The sequence below is a fragment of the Maylandia zebra genome, linkage group LG2 (assembly GCF_041146795.1).
Source record: "Maylandia zebra isolate NMK-2024a linkage group LG2, Mzebra_GT3a, whole genome shotgun sequence".
Taxonomy (NCBI): domain Eukaryota; kingdom Metazoa; phylum Chordata; class Actinopteri; order Cichliformes; family Cichlidae; genus Maylandia; species Maylandia zebra.
This window is the reverse complement of record NC_135168.1, coordinates 25,032,433-25,048,988: the sequence shown is the minus strand read 5'-3', so window position 1 is coordinate 25,048,988 and position 16,556 is coordinate 25,032,433. Positions and strand designations below refer to the sequence as shown.

Sequence of the window (16,556 nt, the reverse complement as noted above, 5' to 3'; positions counted from 1 at the left end):
GTGTGTGTTTGTGTAAATTTTGAAATGATTTCTAGAATATACTTGTGATGACTTGTGCTCAGTGGCTAACATTAAATTGATCATACAAAGGGGTAGGCTGCTTTAAAATGGCATACCACGTAATTTGCACTAAAGCAAGATGAACTATAAATGTGTTGTATAGCATGTACGTTGTCATTAACAAATTTGTCAATTTCTCCCCACCACCACATTTAGTTCATAAGAATAGTTTTTGAAATTATACTATTAATATAAACAACTTATTATACATGCAGTACATGTATGCCCTGGATGGATGGAAGGATGTAGTGTTTAAATAAACACCAACCCTATTTTCTCACTCTAAAACATGGGATGCTGTTGTTCATGTATACTACCTTCACCCCACAAACGCGTGCATTAAACATTTTAGCTAATCAAATGATATTCTTTTCTTCTTTTTTTTTTCAAAGTCAGAGTGCAACTCATGTAGAGTGTCAAAGAAGGTCTAGCAATGCTGGGTTTTGTTAATGCCCTGGAACAGCATCCTTCACTCTTCTTTTCATTCATGCGCTACACTGAGGCCAGGCTGGAAGCTGATCCTGTGGAGAACATCTGCCATATGTAGTTCAGTTCACCTGGCAGAATTCAGGCCTCAAGAGGAGACTAAAGTACTAAGCTACTGACAAGACTGTCTGCTTTATGGTGGAGATATTACATTTGGTTGAAACTGAAGAAATGAGCATTTGTATGATAGCAACTAATTATAATGGCATTTTGTCAATGTATTCTCGTCAAATATATATATATATATATATATATATATATATATATATATATATATATATATATATATATATATATATATATATATTAACCCTTGGATGCACAACCTACCAATACCTACACTCTTCCACGAGTGGGGTCATAAATGACCCCAAATAGAAATAATGCATTTTGCTACAAACTTGGTTGTTATTCTTCAAAATCTTTAAAACAAAGAGTTGTAACATTCTCATATTTGAGGTATTCCTCATAAAACATGTTTGTGACATGAGGCACTTTGCATTTTTATTTATTTTTTCATTAATTTTAAGAAATTGCAGTTTTTCTATCGCTTGTATCACTTTTGTATGCTTGCTCTGCATATACTGCAGAAGCTGGGTCTTCCCTCTGAAAGGCACAAGTTGTTCATCCACTGTAACGCAATCACTAGGGATGAATTTCTGCCTGCAGTTGACCAGGAACAGGCCCCATATGTAGCAGAAAGCTGCCATGTGGTTTGTTTTCAGTCGGTAGGCTCTGGTCCTCTTGTCATCAAAGTGCAAGAAACGGTCAATATCTTAAAATCTTTGAATTGACATAGTGGCCTTGTACAATGGGTTATGCAGAGGACTCCCAAAAAACTTGTACATCCCAGTTCTTCTCACTTCCTGCAAAAATGGTCAATCAAATGAAAGCCAGGAGCTTTTGTTTGATTACATTTTTCCACTCTTTTCCCCTGTCTGTGGCTACTCTTAGTGCCTCCATGTTTGTGCATGTCAGCACCTCTTCTGTTATATTATCAGACATGAACATCTTCCATGCATTTACTGGGGAGAAAGTACTAAACCCAGGTGCAAGCCCTGGCTGACTAATTCAGAATATTGTGGCCAGAGCAGTAAGAGGGGCTCATTCTGTTAGACTCAATATCCATTTCCTCTTCAGAGGACTCCTCTGTATCTGACTAGTCTTGTTCGGGGGGATGGGGGTGACAATAGTCTGGGTCCTCTATATCTGAGATGTCAAATTCTGAGTCAATGCCTCCGATGGGCTCTTCATCCCATCCGTCCTGGATCATTTGTAGGGCAAGGTTCACAGCTGGCCTCATAGCAGCCATGTTACTTTAAATATTAAAAAAAAAACATCAGAAAGTACAATGTTTGAAATACACAGAAAACTATAAACAGGGCTGCACATAAATAGTCCGCAGGTGCGCATTTGCTGTCAAAATAAAAGACGCGCACCAGATAAGAAGTTGGAATGTTCGTTTGCGTACATTAGATGTTCTGGAGGAGGACAGACATTTGTTCAGAACTCTTAAAGATGTCGAAGAAGCAAGCTCCGTAAGCAATTACTTTGGTATTCCTCCACCGCAAAAGAAGCGCGTATTCTCTGAATTTCCGGGAATACTTTTATTTTGACAGCACACCTGAAGACCACTTATGTGCAGCCCTGACTTTAAATCGTGTATGTTACTGTGTAAAAATTAATTCTTGATCCATCAGAAGTGTAAGTGGGACAGTCAGAGTTGCTAAGAATGAAAGTTTCATAGAAAATTCCATAGGAACTGCTTGGGGTCATTTTTGACCCCACTTGTGGAAGGGTGGGGTAGTGATACAAAAACTGCATTTTTTAAAAATTAATGAAAAAATAAATAAAAATGCAAATGGCCTCATGTTACAAACATATTTTATGAGGAATACCTGGAATATGAATATATTACAACTCTGCATTTTAAAGATTTTGAAGAAAAACAACCCATGGGGTCATTTTTGACCCCACGTGTGCATCTAAGGGTTAAAAAAAACTTTTCTTTTTACATCCCCAGACAAAAATGGAAATATGTCTTTTGAAGGCATCCTCATGTTTGCAACCACACTGAGGGGAAAATCTTTAAAAGATTAACAGCTGGTGTTTCTAAGTCCAGCCATCTTTTTGAGTGATACCTAATTTTCGCCTGCAGTGGACCAGTTGACTGGTTGAGAGATCTCACTCTGTCTTCCCAAGTTTGTTAAATGAACCTCAAGATTGTCATCCCCACATCAACTGTGCTGGGATGTCAGTGTGTCATTAAACCGGTGCAAGACTTACTCAGACACTTGGAATCCACACTCTGTTCCACTATACTGTAGTCATATCTATGGCCTTCTGAGAAATATCGCTAGCTTTGTGTTAGTCTGCTGTCTGTCCAGATGGTTGCAAAGAGTAGTGTAAAGTAGTGTCCTCCCAAGACACACACTAAAATCAGCTGACTGCAGTGTGCAGAAAGAAAAAGGCATGTTTGTTCTTCTATTTTATACACCCATTTTGCATATAACTCAAGTGTTCAGCTATGACTGAATGACTGAATTCTTCAGTGATACATGTAGATGTCACCGGTAAATCTGAAAGTTGTATGAAATTTGTGGTTGGGGCCACTGGATATAATCCATGAGTTTGAGTTGTCAGCCATCAGAAAGGTGATTATGATAGGTAAATCTGGTTGAACTGTTAAAAAAGTCCTTCATTTCTCTCACTGTTGGACTGTTTCCATCATTTGGATTCAGAGATGACAAGAACATGGTGTTGATAGGTAGAATCATTAAATGTGAAGGTGCAAGTTCAGAGCCTATTATCACTATGAAACTTTCAGGGCTTTAAAGACCTTTGCAAGCTCCTCTGCTGCTCATGCATTGGCCTCAGGCATAAACAATATCTTTGCTCTTGAGATCTGTTGCTGTATCTGTCAGTAAAAGCAGATTTATGTTTCATTATCGTGTAACTTGAATGCCAGTCAATGACAATGCTGTGAATGAGTGAATATTTTTTGAACCTTCATCTTCTTGGTTTTTTTTTTTTTAGAATATATTCAGCAAACCCAGATACTTTGTGATTCTTCTGAGTAACAGCATGTGCAAAGCATACTATCTCCATGGACTTTTTTGGCATTATCGGTTAAGAGTAATATTGTTTTTGTTTTTTCTTTATTTTTTGGCTTCTCTAATTTCTTTCTTGTGAGAGTTTGTGAGACAGCATTTAGAAACTCTCTGTAGCCCTCGATAATTGCCCATGTGTTAAGCTGATGCAGTTGCTATTTCCGAAATAAGTGCATGTTACAGGTATTTGTACCAAAAATGCATTGCAAAAATAAAGAAAGGCAGTCTGTAGCAGGCCTATAATAAATAATCATGTGTTCAGTGAAAAAAAATCTATATAACTCATTGCAATTGCAAGAAAGTGTCCTGAAAGTAGCTGAAGTGACTAAACTAAATGAGTTAAATAAAACTATTGGAGCTGATTGATGATTTATTGAGGGAAACTATTCAAAAGTCAGTGCAAAACTTTGAAAACAGTCTCTTTTTAAATGAAACTGTCACGGTTCCCGTGTGTCTCTGGTTGGCCCACGCTGGCTACAGGTTTTGTTGTTGTTGTTAGTTTTTGTCTCTCCTCCTCCTCTCTGCCTGGGTGGAGCTCGTTACGGGCTCTCGCTCTTGGCCCACGCACCTGTGTGATTGTGTCCACCTGCTGCTGATCTGGCTGATTTCCCCAGCTGCTATTTAAGGCAGTGGCACTGAGCAGCTCACCGCTTGAATGTTGAACCTCCTGAGTTCGTGCTCTCGGCATTTTCAAAAAAAGAATCCCTTGTATGTATTTTTCTGTGGAACTAACCTTAACTTCTGTGTGTAGATATCCCTCTTCTGGACCAAATCACGGGACCTGCCCAAGTGTGGCAGCGTGTGTGGAGTTTTGGAGCGAGTGCGGCTGAAGAGGAGTGCGTGTGTGCGGAGGAGCTGTGGCGGTGATTGTGTGGAAGAGGAAGCGTGTGTGTGGATTCCCCCCCCTTCTCTCCCTGGAGCCCTGGACCCCCCTCCCAACTCACTGTACATATATATAGCACTAAGGTGATCCCTGTTGTGAATAAATCTCCTTTTGTTCTCTGCGAAAGAACTGTCTGTGCGTGAGTCCGTTCAGTAGCCATGACAGAAACAGTTTTTGATTAGAAACGTTTTGATTAAAAAGTCTCACAGAGAACCCCAGACCTCGGGGTTCCCCCAGGTACCTCCTCTAACTTTTCCGGTGGAAACCCAGGGTCTTCTCATGGCAGCCAAAATATGTATTCTCTCAAGTGTGTCCTGGGTCTACCCCTGGGTCTCATCCTGGTGGGACATGCCCAGTCACTACAAAAAGCTTGCGACCATAGGTGAGGGTAGGGTCGTAGATCAACAGGCAAATCGACAGCTTCACTTTTCTGCTATTTTCTCTCTTCACCATGATGGACTGGCCCAGCATCCACATCACTGCAGCCCCGATCCATCTGTCAATCTCCCGCTCCCCTCTCACCCTCATAATGGGTGTCAAAGAACAGCCGTGATAGCTCATGCAACATCTACTAACATATGAACAAAAGCAACAGGCTAAATCCACAAAGAGCTGTAAACCTCTGAAAAATGTATTGCTGCTAAAAAATGCACATCATAAAATATATAAATTGAATCAAGTTCTTTTGAGGCAAATACATTTTCTTCTGCTGCTCAACTGCACAAGATCTCAGTGTTGCCCCACCTGCCAAATGGGGACTCTGAATGACCTATTAAATAAAAGTGTAATATCTTTGACACCTAGCGATACAAACGAGGATTTTACCAGCACAAACCGATACAAACGGAGCACTAGCCACCCAGTATACTTGATTTTATTTTTGGGGGCAAGTGGGTCACGTTCACAGACTGGGCTGCTCCGGTATATAATGGTAAACGTGCTCACAGGAACAGATTTATGAAATAAGTAATAGAAATTTTGGAGCATTTGAAATTTAACTTGTATTATTAATACATTTTAAAAGAAACAGGATTGTTCTTAAGTTTAGACCATCTCTGTGCTACCCCTTTGCATGTGTCTCACTGTACACGATTAATTTTTTCTGTTTTTCTTTTTCTCTCAGGTTGCTGGTTGTGGAATTTGGAGCTGCGGAGATTTGAGCTGTGCTCCAAAAGTGCATGTTGAAGGTACCTAATGCTTTCATATTATTTACTTTTTCCTTAATACGCAATTTTACATTTTGAATTCTCTTATTTGGTCTTTTAGGTTATCACCACAGTTCCACTGCTGTCCACATTCATGAGCAGTCTTGACCAGTACTCTGACCAGTTGATGAAGATTCTACGAAAAAAAGGAGGGGAAACAGCGCGGCGGATGACAGCAGCGTTGTCTGCAATTTCACAGGTATTCTGTCTTGTTATGTTCTGTAACTAATAGATTAGTTGCAGGTTGATCTCAGGTCTGGTTATTAACCTGTATTTTTAACTTTCTTGGGTCATTTTATGCTTGTTCTCTCCTGCGTTATACTTCTCATCTCGCTTTTGGCTTATATTCTGGACTTGGTCCTGACACAAAGCAGAACTAAGTAACTCATGCCCCTAGAGGCCATAAGTGCCGTTGCTGGCATTGTAGCTTTTTTCTTTTCTTTTTTTTGTTACTCATTAATTGTCCAAAGGAATAATTAGCTACACTGAGAAAAGACAAAGGCAGACAACATTTCACATTTCGCCACAACTCAGTGACACAGTAGATTATTTTTTTTCACTCAAACTTGGTATAAATACTGCAAATGTGGTGGTAGCCCGCATACCTCATATTAACGTGACAGTGTGTAGTTTTTTGTCATTAATTTTTGGAAATCTCTATCAAAATGTTTTTGATTCCTTTGAACAGTACTCCTATGCAACAACACTTATCTTCCTTCTTTCGGGTGGTACACCACGCTAAAGCTGCATTTTCCACGACCCAATGTATCGCAATCAGTGTAATTGGACTCATAACTTATAATCTTTATGGGAATGAATTGGTAAGCTTCTCATTCTCTAACACAAAAAACTACTTGCTTGCAAAAAGCATGTTTAAAATTACTTAAACAATTATGAATTGGTTAAAAAACAATAAAAATTGACTTAAGTTCTGTGGGGGTCTCTAAAAACTTCAAAAAAGTAATTGCGCTGCATGTGTTGTTGTTTAGAGTTCCCGAATCGAAGTGAAGCGTGAATGCATCCTTAAAGCTGTGATTATATACCTGAATGAGAACCCTGAAAATCTCATCAAAGAGTACATGGTAAGTTTATTTTTAAAGGGATATTCCACCCCTCAGTAAAATTTTGACTGTCATAATTCCCAGAGTTTTGTAAGTTGAAAATTTTATTTTCTAAACAAGCCCAGGCATTCTCCTGTTCTGGCAGCAATCAGTTTTCTTTAAATTAGCTTACAACAATAAAGTGCATGGGAAATACTAGGATTTTGTTTCCATTCACTTACATTGTTTTATGCGAGACTAAAGAAAATGACCCTGGTCAGCAGAATATTGATAATATTATTAATGCATACTCCTTCTGCCCTCTGTCCATGTTTCATGTATCTTCTTCTTGGTCTTTATTTGGTGATAGTCTTAAATCCACATTTTTCTTTGGTCTGTTCTCCTCAATCTCATTCAGGGATATGTGTAATTAAGATAGTGTGGACCATTTTAACTAAAATGGAGTGAATAGATAGATGATGCAAGGACCAAAATACAACGGATTTAAAATATTTCTGTCCTTTTCAGGATTTCAACGTGATGGAAGCTGAAGAGCTTGAGAGGATGGATTTGGCGTGTTTATAAAATAATCCATGAAGGAGCACAGCCTGATTACTCCCTTGAAGATGTTGGCATCATTATCGAGAGATGCACAGTCTTGCAGGATCTTCACGATGTGACGAGCGGGTGTGCACTTTTGTTTGGGCTACACTGTTAAAAAAAATTCCGTTATAAAACGGAAAAAGTGCTGGTAATTAATTACCAGCACTTTTTCCGTTATTGTACGGGCACTTCCGTAAACCTTAAAACGGATATTTCTGTAGATTTACCCGAGTTTTTCTGTACCATTGACGGACATTTCCGTCAAACCTAAAATGGAAAATTCCGTATTTTCCATAAATTTCGGCGTTATTGCACAGACAATTCCGTAAACCCTATAACAGATATTTCCGTAGATTTACCTGACTTTTTCTTTACCATTTACGGACAGTTCCATCAAACCTAAAATGGAATATTCCGTATTATTTAAGTACTCAATCCATACCATTTACGGACACTTCAGTCATCCTAAAATGTTTAATTCTGTACCATTCTCTATACCGTTTACCATCAATAAAGCACAAATGTAGAATCACAGCAATTATTTATTTCCTTTAACAGCTGCCAGTGCTTTAAAGTGATTTCACTTTTTGTGGTGAATGATTTGCAATATTTACACTACAACCATTAAAACATTCAGAACATCACCTTCACATTCAGAGAAATTTTACATACATAAACCAGCTGTTTTCTCAAAGAAGTACAGCCATGTCCTTTAACAGGGAGATGCCAAATCTAGCAACTTTTTAGCATCCACAGGCTGACAGGCATTAATAACAAATTGATTTGTTAAATACAATGACAAAATAAGACAATAAAACTGCCAGCATTGCTGTTGCTGTCTCACCTGTCAGTGCAAAATGAGGAGCCCCCTCCAGGAGGATGCAGAAACCTACACCTCCAACTCCACATATCACACCGACAGGCAGAGCTCTGCAACCAGTGGCTGACCTTTCTACAAAAAACAAATAGAACATTAGAAGTATTACATTATACAACTTTTCTATAAAACATCAGTGCAGCAATAACAACCATGACCTTAGAAGGATGACTGTGCAACATGCCATAAAGAGATTTTTAAAACTCTTAAAACAACTTAAAACTAAAAAAAAAATTAAAACTTACACCTCCAACTCCACAATGACAGGAAAAGCTTAACTGGAATGACAAATATCGCCCACCTTCCCTCCCCCTTAACATGGGGGATTTGAAACTGCAGCATGTGTGTTGTGGGCATCTAGTTAAAACATCTGAACTCACCTAATACTGTAAAAATCTGTATTTCTACTCCCAAGCCCCATGTTTTTGGATTTGCCTTTGTGTGTGTGTGTGTGTGTGTGTGTGTGTGTGTGTGTGTGTGCGTGTGTGTACACATTCAGTCCAAAAAGGTATTTTCTGAGCTCTGAGAACAGCTCAAATGGCCCATTCAGATTCCTTCTGCTTGCATTCAAATTCCTTCAGCTGAGAAACCAGCTTGCACACCTGTGGAGGAATGAAGTGCCGTTTCTTCCCCTTCTTCTCTGCCTTGGAGCCTCGCTCAGGATTGACCCCAAAGAAAACTCTGAGGGAAAAAAAAAAAACAATAGTGATATGCAGACAAAGTTTGCACATGTAGTGTGGCTTGACAGGAGTGGAGCAGTTCAATAAAATCCTACATTTGTTTTCTTCAATATGCCCCTATGTGTGAACCTCTCTATCATTCTAGTTGACCATCTGTCTAGAACCCAATGTTGTTGTGGTGCTGGTGCCAGTGGCTAAGCTCTCTTCCTTTGTCTTTTCAAGACACATGCATTCACACTGTGCATATACAGAAATGTTTGCAAGGGTGAGAAGTCTGCTTATCACCAACACATGACAGCATGCATCCTCAATGTGTATGCAGGGATATTATAAATGCACAGAACACAGAAGGGGATAGAAAACACAGTTGACATTGTCCTATCAAAAGGTGTAACAGCACATTTGAACACGGACTGTCCTGGGGGTTATTCAAACATGGAGTGGAGAAACTGTGACATTCAGTGCACGTTACACATCAGTACAAGTATTAACATTTGGGCATGAATCCACTATGTAGTATTTTTTAAATTAATATGTTTAGTCTTTCCTTCGGGGGGGGGTCCCTGGAACAACATATTTTGAGTTTGGGGTCTGCAGCCAAATAAATTTCAGTTTGTGTGTCTTTGACATGAAAAGGTTTGACCACCACTGACATAACCTGGTCTCAGGTGCTAATGGTTTTAAAGAGATAGCTCAAACGAATTTTGTGTCAACAAACCATTCTGAGAAAAATATGTTTTTGCTCCATTTCCCAACTGGAATCATGTTATGTTTGTTTTGTTATTGATTGACTTAGGACACTATTTAAAGCAAAAAGCATGTTACCTGCCCTTTAAAAAGATATGACACATTTATTCCAACAATAGTCTTCAACAGGGAGATACAAAATCTCTGAACAAATCCATATTCAGGGGGATCATAAGCCAATAACAGCTGATCTAAAAGCTCACAGCATGTGACGACACATTTTGAGCTTGTACATCTCAGACAAACGGGTTTAGTGTAGATTGACAAAAAGCAGGTCAGGTGCAGAAAGGCACGGCAAAGTCACATTTACAAAGTATTTCCAAACAATGAGTGCTTACCTTTGCATGAATTCGAGAGTAAAAGCCATCTCCGGTGGGTATTGGACGTTGCAGACATAAAACATGGAGAAGACGTAGCTCAAGGCCACAATGGGAGAGGTGATGTGGTCATTGACAAGTAACCCATCAACAGCAATCTTGAATTGCTGGTCACCTTAAACACAGATAAAAACCATGTACCATTTACAAAAAAAAAAAAAAATCCTATATTTTAAGGCAAGCAAAACATTTCTTTAATAAATATGACACAACAACAGCTTATAACAACAGCTAACAACAGCTTGCTGGGATACAAAAAAAGATTTAACTACAAACCTCTGATTAGGATGCATGGGGTCACTGGGAGTTCGACTTCAGGATCTGCAGAGATCTGTTTTGGTGACAGACATGATACATGAATTAATGTTTCCAGTACACACAAACCTGCTGGCAAATTGACTATCTGCTAGTGTCTTCATCAGACAGAGGTAGCCATTATGCAAAAACATTAATGTAAATAGTTTATAGATAGAGAGTTTATAGAGAATATCAGCAGCACAATTAGGGGAATCTATACTTCCTACTGTGGTTGGTTACTTGGTTCACCACTGGATGCAAATAATTATCTTGCACACAGTTTAAAATCTACAACATCTACCTCTTTTTTGTGGAAGAGTTTATAAGAGTCTTCCTTGAAGTATTTTGAAATGCCACAGATGAGCTGTATTGGACCTTCGCCCATCTTCATCCCTTTGGAGTCAAGGAAGTCATTGATCCCCTTTTCTTTTTTGGAAAGTTCCTGTTCAAGGTTCAAGGTGTTAATTTTGTACAAGTACATAAGACTAACACTCATTTTCGTTTGGAGCTATGGAGAGAATTTTGAAAAAAATAAAAATAAAAATGAATTATTTCATTTTCATTTGCAACCTGTTCTGTTTTGATCTCAAATGTCCTGCTTTTTTGGTTGTCACTTCCTGATTTTTGGTCTCAAATCTATTCCATTTGATTGTTCATCCAAGTTATTCTATTTGATTGGTTGCCAGTTTATCTTTTTTGGTCTCAACTCTCTTTTTGGTTGCAAATCTTTTTCTGATTGATTAATAAAGACAAAATTCTCTCCATATGGAGCAGCACAGCACAATCATAATAATAACAATAACAACACACCTGTGCCAGCTTGTTTTGTACAGAGAAGCCAAGGAGTTTAGATGCATGATCAAACAGGTGAGGAACTTCAAACAGGAACGGCCACTCATCCTTTACAACGGCAATAGTGGTATCATCATCGTTGAGGATTTCACGCTGAATGGGATATGTTTCAGTCATCAATTTTCGAACAGATGACTCCTAAAGATATGAGGCAGTTAGACAAACAGTCGAACAGTTAGTCAAACTAACCAATTAAAATAATAAAACAGGGTATCAATTTCAATTGACTATGGGCATAGTGATCTACAGACGATCTACAATTTCACAATGTGTCCTAAATTGTACTTGGACCTTATCGCATTACTCCTGCTATATACTATTGCTGTGTGAATGGTTGTATGTCTAGATGGTGGACTGTAGGAACCGAATTGCCCTTCGAGGATTAATAAAGCTTTCTGTATCTGTAATGGATGATTGCAGACCCACCTGAAGATCCTGGGTTTGAAAGGCACGTTTCAACTCATCTCGTTTAGACAGCAGGTCTTCTCTACACACGGCCCCCTCAATGATTGGATCCCACGCCACACATCCATACAGATCTGAATTCCTGGGTCTTTTCTTTGTTGAATTTTCACCCCCTGCTTGCCTCTTCAGTGAGCTTTGTGGCCTCTTCATATTTTCAATTCTGTGTTCCAGCTGACGAAAGAGAGTTTCAGAACCATCTTTTGCAAAAGGTTTGTTTCCAAACGGCTCTGTCAGCTTGAAGGAGGCAGGATATTGTCCTACAATCATACTGGCGAGTTCCCTCAGCTTTTGTCTACCAGGTCTTCCTGGGTGTTTATGGAGGTAATCTTCAGCGACGATCCGAACCATCTCTCGTCTGTCTTTCCCCATTATGTACTTTTTTTCACGCAACTCATCCATGACTTTTGAGGGAAATTTGTGCCATGGTACAGAATATGCGTCTTGGGATGGGGAGTCGGCTGTCTCAGGTGGTGTTGAGGGCAGCTGAAACCTCTGTGGTTCAGGTGTTGATGAGGGGCCAGGCCGGGTGAACTGCGGTGGAGTTTGTGAATCTATGGATGACATGACAAACATCTCCATAAATTAAACACATCACAATTGTTGCAAATCAATTAATACATTGGTCCTCAATGTCCAGTTTGGGTCAACCAGGAATACAAATGGACCTAATTATGAAAACCAATTATAGAGTAATTATTGCCATGTACAGCTGATGGCAACTTTTTTTTTGCATTTTTGGAATAAACCTTTGTAGTTTCAGAAAACTTGCATTAAAACAGAGGGGCAAAAACTCACCTGCTTCCAATGCTTTGACAGCTCTGACGAATCTTTTGCACTGAATGAATGGCAGAGTGTCTTTAATGTCCTCCGGGTCCACAAGGCTCAGGTCATCTACAGAGAGAACTCCTAATTCCTCCAGTTTAGCCATGAGTGTATCCATCTGATCGCTACTGAGCGATGGCATTGCTTTCTTGACATAGTTTTTCACAAGTTCCATGTTGGTGTGTGTTTAAGAGGAATGAGCCACCGAGTACCTCTCTGGTAAGAATAAAGTGGATGATAATCAGCAAGTTTGTTCAAATCATGGCAACTGAACAGGTCAGAAGCATTTTCATCAAGTTCATAGAGTCCAAGCTCAGGTATCCAGCTGGCAGTTTTCCCTCGAAGCAAAAGTAGGACAGTAGTTTCATTTTTTACAAAAATGCTTGCTATTTGTCCTAACTGCAGTAGTCCTTTTGTGTAGCTCAGTAAGACCAGCATTCCATTTGCATATGTAGTGCCTTTAACCTGCACACTCTCTGTGACAACTGAGTTACTTGAGTTCAAATCAAATTCTCCAACCACTGTCTTTATGTTCTGGTCATAGAGCTCTGGATAGAACCGTGTTGAGTCTGAGACATGAACCTGGGAACGAAACAAGGTACCACAAGACTGATAAGCCTGAAGCAACTGGTGCCGTTCAGCCAGAGACTTGGTTACATTTATGAAGTTCTTACTTGCTCTAATGCACCTTTTAAAATAAGAATGTTTTGATTCAAAGCGCATTGTCCAAGTATATATGAGTGGGCCAAATTGTAAAGTCAAGTGTGCATAGTGAAGCAGATAGTGGTGTTTTGGTCTAAGTTGAACTCTTGGAAACAGCTCTTGCCTCAATTCCACATACAGTTCAATCAGTCCCTTCATGAAAGCAATCTGCAACTCTGAGAGCCGAGGTGCACAGACAAATTCAACAAGCTCCCTCAGAAGTAGTACAAGTCCTCATACTTCATTATCAGCATCTTCAATTGTGTCATGCACCAAAACAGGCAAGAATTTCAAAAGCCACCTGTTTTGGGCTGCATGTCCTCCAAGCCTGGCTCCTGTAGTGGGAATAGTGTTTAGCTTGTCGCTGCTTTCACCAGGAAATGATTTGATTCTTTCATTAAGAACCTCATAACTGAACCACTTTTGTGTTCTGATTAAGAACTGCAAAAACAATGCCAAATCATAATCTACTACCCCCTCAAACAGATCATGAGCTAAACAAGCTGGTAAGCCTGACTGACACACATGAAAGTTGGACAGTTTGTTGAAAACACTGTCACATTTAACACCGTGATGAGTGTGTACTTCATTGTTACTTTCCAGAAACCGCACAGTCTCATTATGATCAGCTGGATTTCTATGAGTGAAAACTGTGAGAGGGTTCGACTGAAATTCACTTTTTGTTGCCAAACAGTATCTGCAGAAATATTGAGCTGTGCTGAAATTTTCTGTAAAGCCACCAATCATGTGGGAGCCCAGATTATCGCCCATTATGCACGCAACAGTGCCTTTATATATTTTTCCATTGAAAGATATGCCCCTTTCCTCCAGCTCACACAAGTCTGACACTAGCTTATTGAAAATCTTATCCATTCCAAAGTATTTGCAATCTTTCTCTACACAGAGTAATGCCAACTGTATCTGATCAACAGTTGATCGTTGGTGTGGATGAAAATTTCCAAGTGTGAAGTAGACAGCCAATACTTTATGCTTTGTCTTGGCAGATCCGAGTGGATTAGCCACCTCAAAAGCATCCTGAAAGAGCATTACCTTTAAACTGTCTGGGTCTGAGGAAAACATGGCATTGGATTTGATGGCCCACCCATCAGTGACATCACACAGTACATCATCTTCAGAATTTGAACTAGGACTGTGCTGATCTAAACCTTGCTGTTTCAGAATTACTTTGAGGGTTTCCAGTATTGGGATGTAATGATAGTGCCTTTTCTGGCCACTGCGATTGCGTCCAAGAAAGACTTCAACAGGTTCAACATAGTCATAGTGTGACTTGTAATATTTCAGCCTCTTGTGTTGCGTAGTTAAATGACCCTTTTCATGTAATGCCTTGTGCATAGGGCTCTGCTCGTATATACTATTCCCAAGAGATGTTACAGTCTCCTTTGGAACACCATACTGCCCCAGTTCACAGGCTAGTGCATCCACAGTATATTCCTGTTGAATATCACTTATAGTTCTCATTTCATTTGCTATTTCTGTTATTGTGGAGGCTGGAACCAAATATTTTGCCTGTAAACCCAAGTAAAACTGAGCAAGACTCTCTGTGAAGTTGTCTTTCACTTGATCACTGCAGAAATTATCACTTTATTCTGCATCAATGTTAAAACTTTCAGGTTCTTCAGGTGATCCTTCACCTTGGAAAGACCGTTCTGTTAGTTCACATATATGAACTGGGGCTATCTTGGTAACATCCCACCCTTTATGGTATCTGGAAATATGCGTTAAAAATGATGACTTTACATTGAATGTCTTAGAACATCCATCAAAGGGACATGTTACAGTCAAACCCTCATCTATGTGACCACTCAAATGACACTTTAAAGTTTTAAGATCATCATATTCACTGCTGCAAAAATTAAACAAGCACCTTAACTGTACAGACACATTACGGTTCCATGTTTGTGTGCTCCTTCTGTCTACATGAGCTCGTGACATATGCACAGCAAGGCTACTGTATGTGTTAAACTTCCTTCTGCAATCCCTATGGCCACATAAAAAAGATACATTATTATTATTTCTGTGTGTTCGGCAGTGTTTCAAGTAATCAGTCGAAGACCGAGCGTTAAAGCCACAAATGTTACAAGTCAACATTTTTAAGAGATTGAATTTGCCAATTGAAGGATAGCCAGAATCAGAACAGAATCAATATGAAAACAATAAATTTATATCAGCACAGTGAAGCACATTCACTTTTCAGGTACCTTCAAATAAGTAATCTGCGTTGGGCTGCATGGGCCACTCTCTTTGGGCTGCAATGTTTTCTGCAATGAAATCTGATTCTACTTAACTATCACCCCTTTTAATTATTACCATGTTCAGTTGCATGCTAACGTAACACAGCGAGCTATAACAATACACACATGTGGCTAATTTACACACACACACACAAGCGCGCGCATCCAACTTATGGGCTAACGTTAACTTTAGTTGGGCAAACCACGCTTCAAAATAACGCAAAACCCACACATTCAAATGTTACCATGAAACACACACGGCTACCAACTGACTATCGAGACCAAATTTCATGTAAGAGGGAGGGAAAAAATGGTTTTTGACGTACTTACGAAGCGCAGGCGGCTGGCTAATGCTAACGCAGCTAGCAGCAAACGTCCACTCACATACACACCACTACCAACTGCCTATCGAGACCAATTTAATGTACGAGGGGGAACAAGGTGGCACTCAATTCTCATTCTCATTCCACACAACCAACCTGTTTCCAACTTTCCTTGTGACTTGCAGAAATTTAGGTAGGCACTGACCGCACTGAAAGTAATGGCGTCGGAATATTCTGGGTGGGGCAGAAAATTCTGCCTTGCGCAACAGCAAACTTTCCGTATTTCGCAAAACGGAGCGAATCCGTAGCAAATCCACGGTAAAGGGACCCCTAAATTTACGGATTTTTTTAACAGTGTAATTTACTGCCTCAATCTGAGTTACCCAAAGCCACTTCGCTACACATTTGAGTTCTTCCAGAAGGTGCTCATGGGACTGGAAGACAAAAAACTGTCTAACAAAATACAAGTGCTGAAGAACAAACTCTGCCAAAAGGAGACGCAATGACTCTTCTAGATTGAAATGTCTCCCAAAATAAGTGCTCTGTTTTACTATTTAAAAGTTTATAAATATATATATATATGTTGATCCTTGTTTGTAAATATTTTGTCATAGTTTTTAATATTTAGGAGATTTACTCTTTTGATTGTGGAAAAGAAAACATAATTCAGAAACTGAGTTTTTGGAACTGAGGACAAAATTACGCAGATGGATATATTTTCTTGTTTCACAACATTTTCTTCAGTTTGAGTAGCTGTGGTAATTCTGCAGACTGT

At 39.4% G+C, this 16,556-nt stretch overlaps 1 protein-coding gene and 1 long non-coding RNA gene across 5 annotated transcripts; one reads left to right on the top strand and one right to left on the bottom strand.

The window, feature by feature from the left end:
- The first annotated feature begins 4,326 nt into the window (after nt 1-4,326).
- On the top strand, nt 4,327-7,492 carry LOC143421282 (uncharacterized). Its single transcript, XR_013100933.1, has 5 exons — nt 4,327-4,622; nt 5,663-5,726; nt 5,806-5,943; nt 6,734-6,826; nt 7,313-7,492. It is a non-coding gene; the product is annotated as an uncharacterized LOC143421282 (long non-coding RNA).
- A 408-nt stretch (nt 7,493-7,900) lies between these two features.
- On the bottom strand, nt 7,901-16,019 carry LOC143421246 (uncharacterized). 4 transcript variants are annotated; one of them, XM_076890446.1, is made up of 8 exons: nt 12,478-13,704; nt 11,644-12,233; nt 11,176-11,355; nt 10,667-10,807; nt 10,345-10,399; nt 10,030-10,183; nt 8,867-8,945; nt 7,901-8,339 (listed from the first exon to the last, which is right to left on the bottom strand). In XM_076890446.1, exons 1-8 carry the CDS (start codon nt 12,677-12,679, stop codon nt 8,298-8,300), a joined length of 1,443 nt encoding a protein of 480 aa, XP_076746561.1. In that variant the 5' UTR covers nt 12,680-13,704; the 3' UTR covers nt 7,901-8,297. The 4 variants fall into 4 exon arrangements, with proteins under 4 accessions (XP_076746561.1, XP_076746560.1, XP_076746559.1 ...); XM_076890445.1 differs by adding an exon at nt 15,938-16,019 and having other exon boundaries at nt 7,902-8,945; nt 12,478-12,720; XM_076890444.1 differs by adding an exon at nt 15,938-16,008 and having other exon boundaries at nt 7,902-8,945; nt 12,478-13,086.
- Nucleotides 16,020-16,556: the final 537 nt, after the last annotated feature.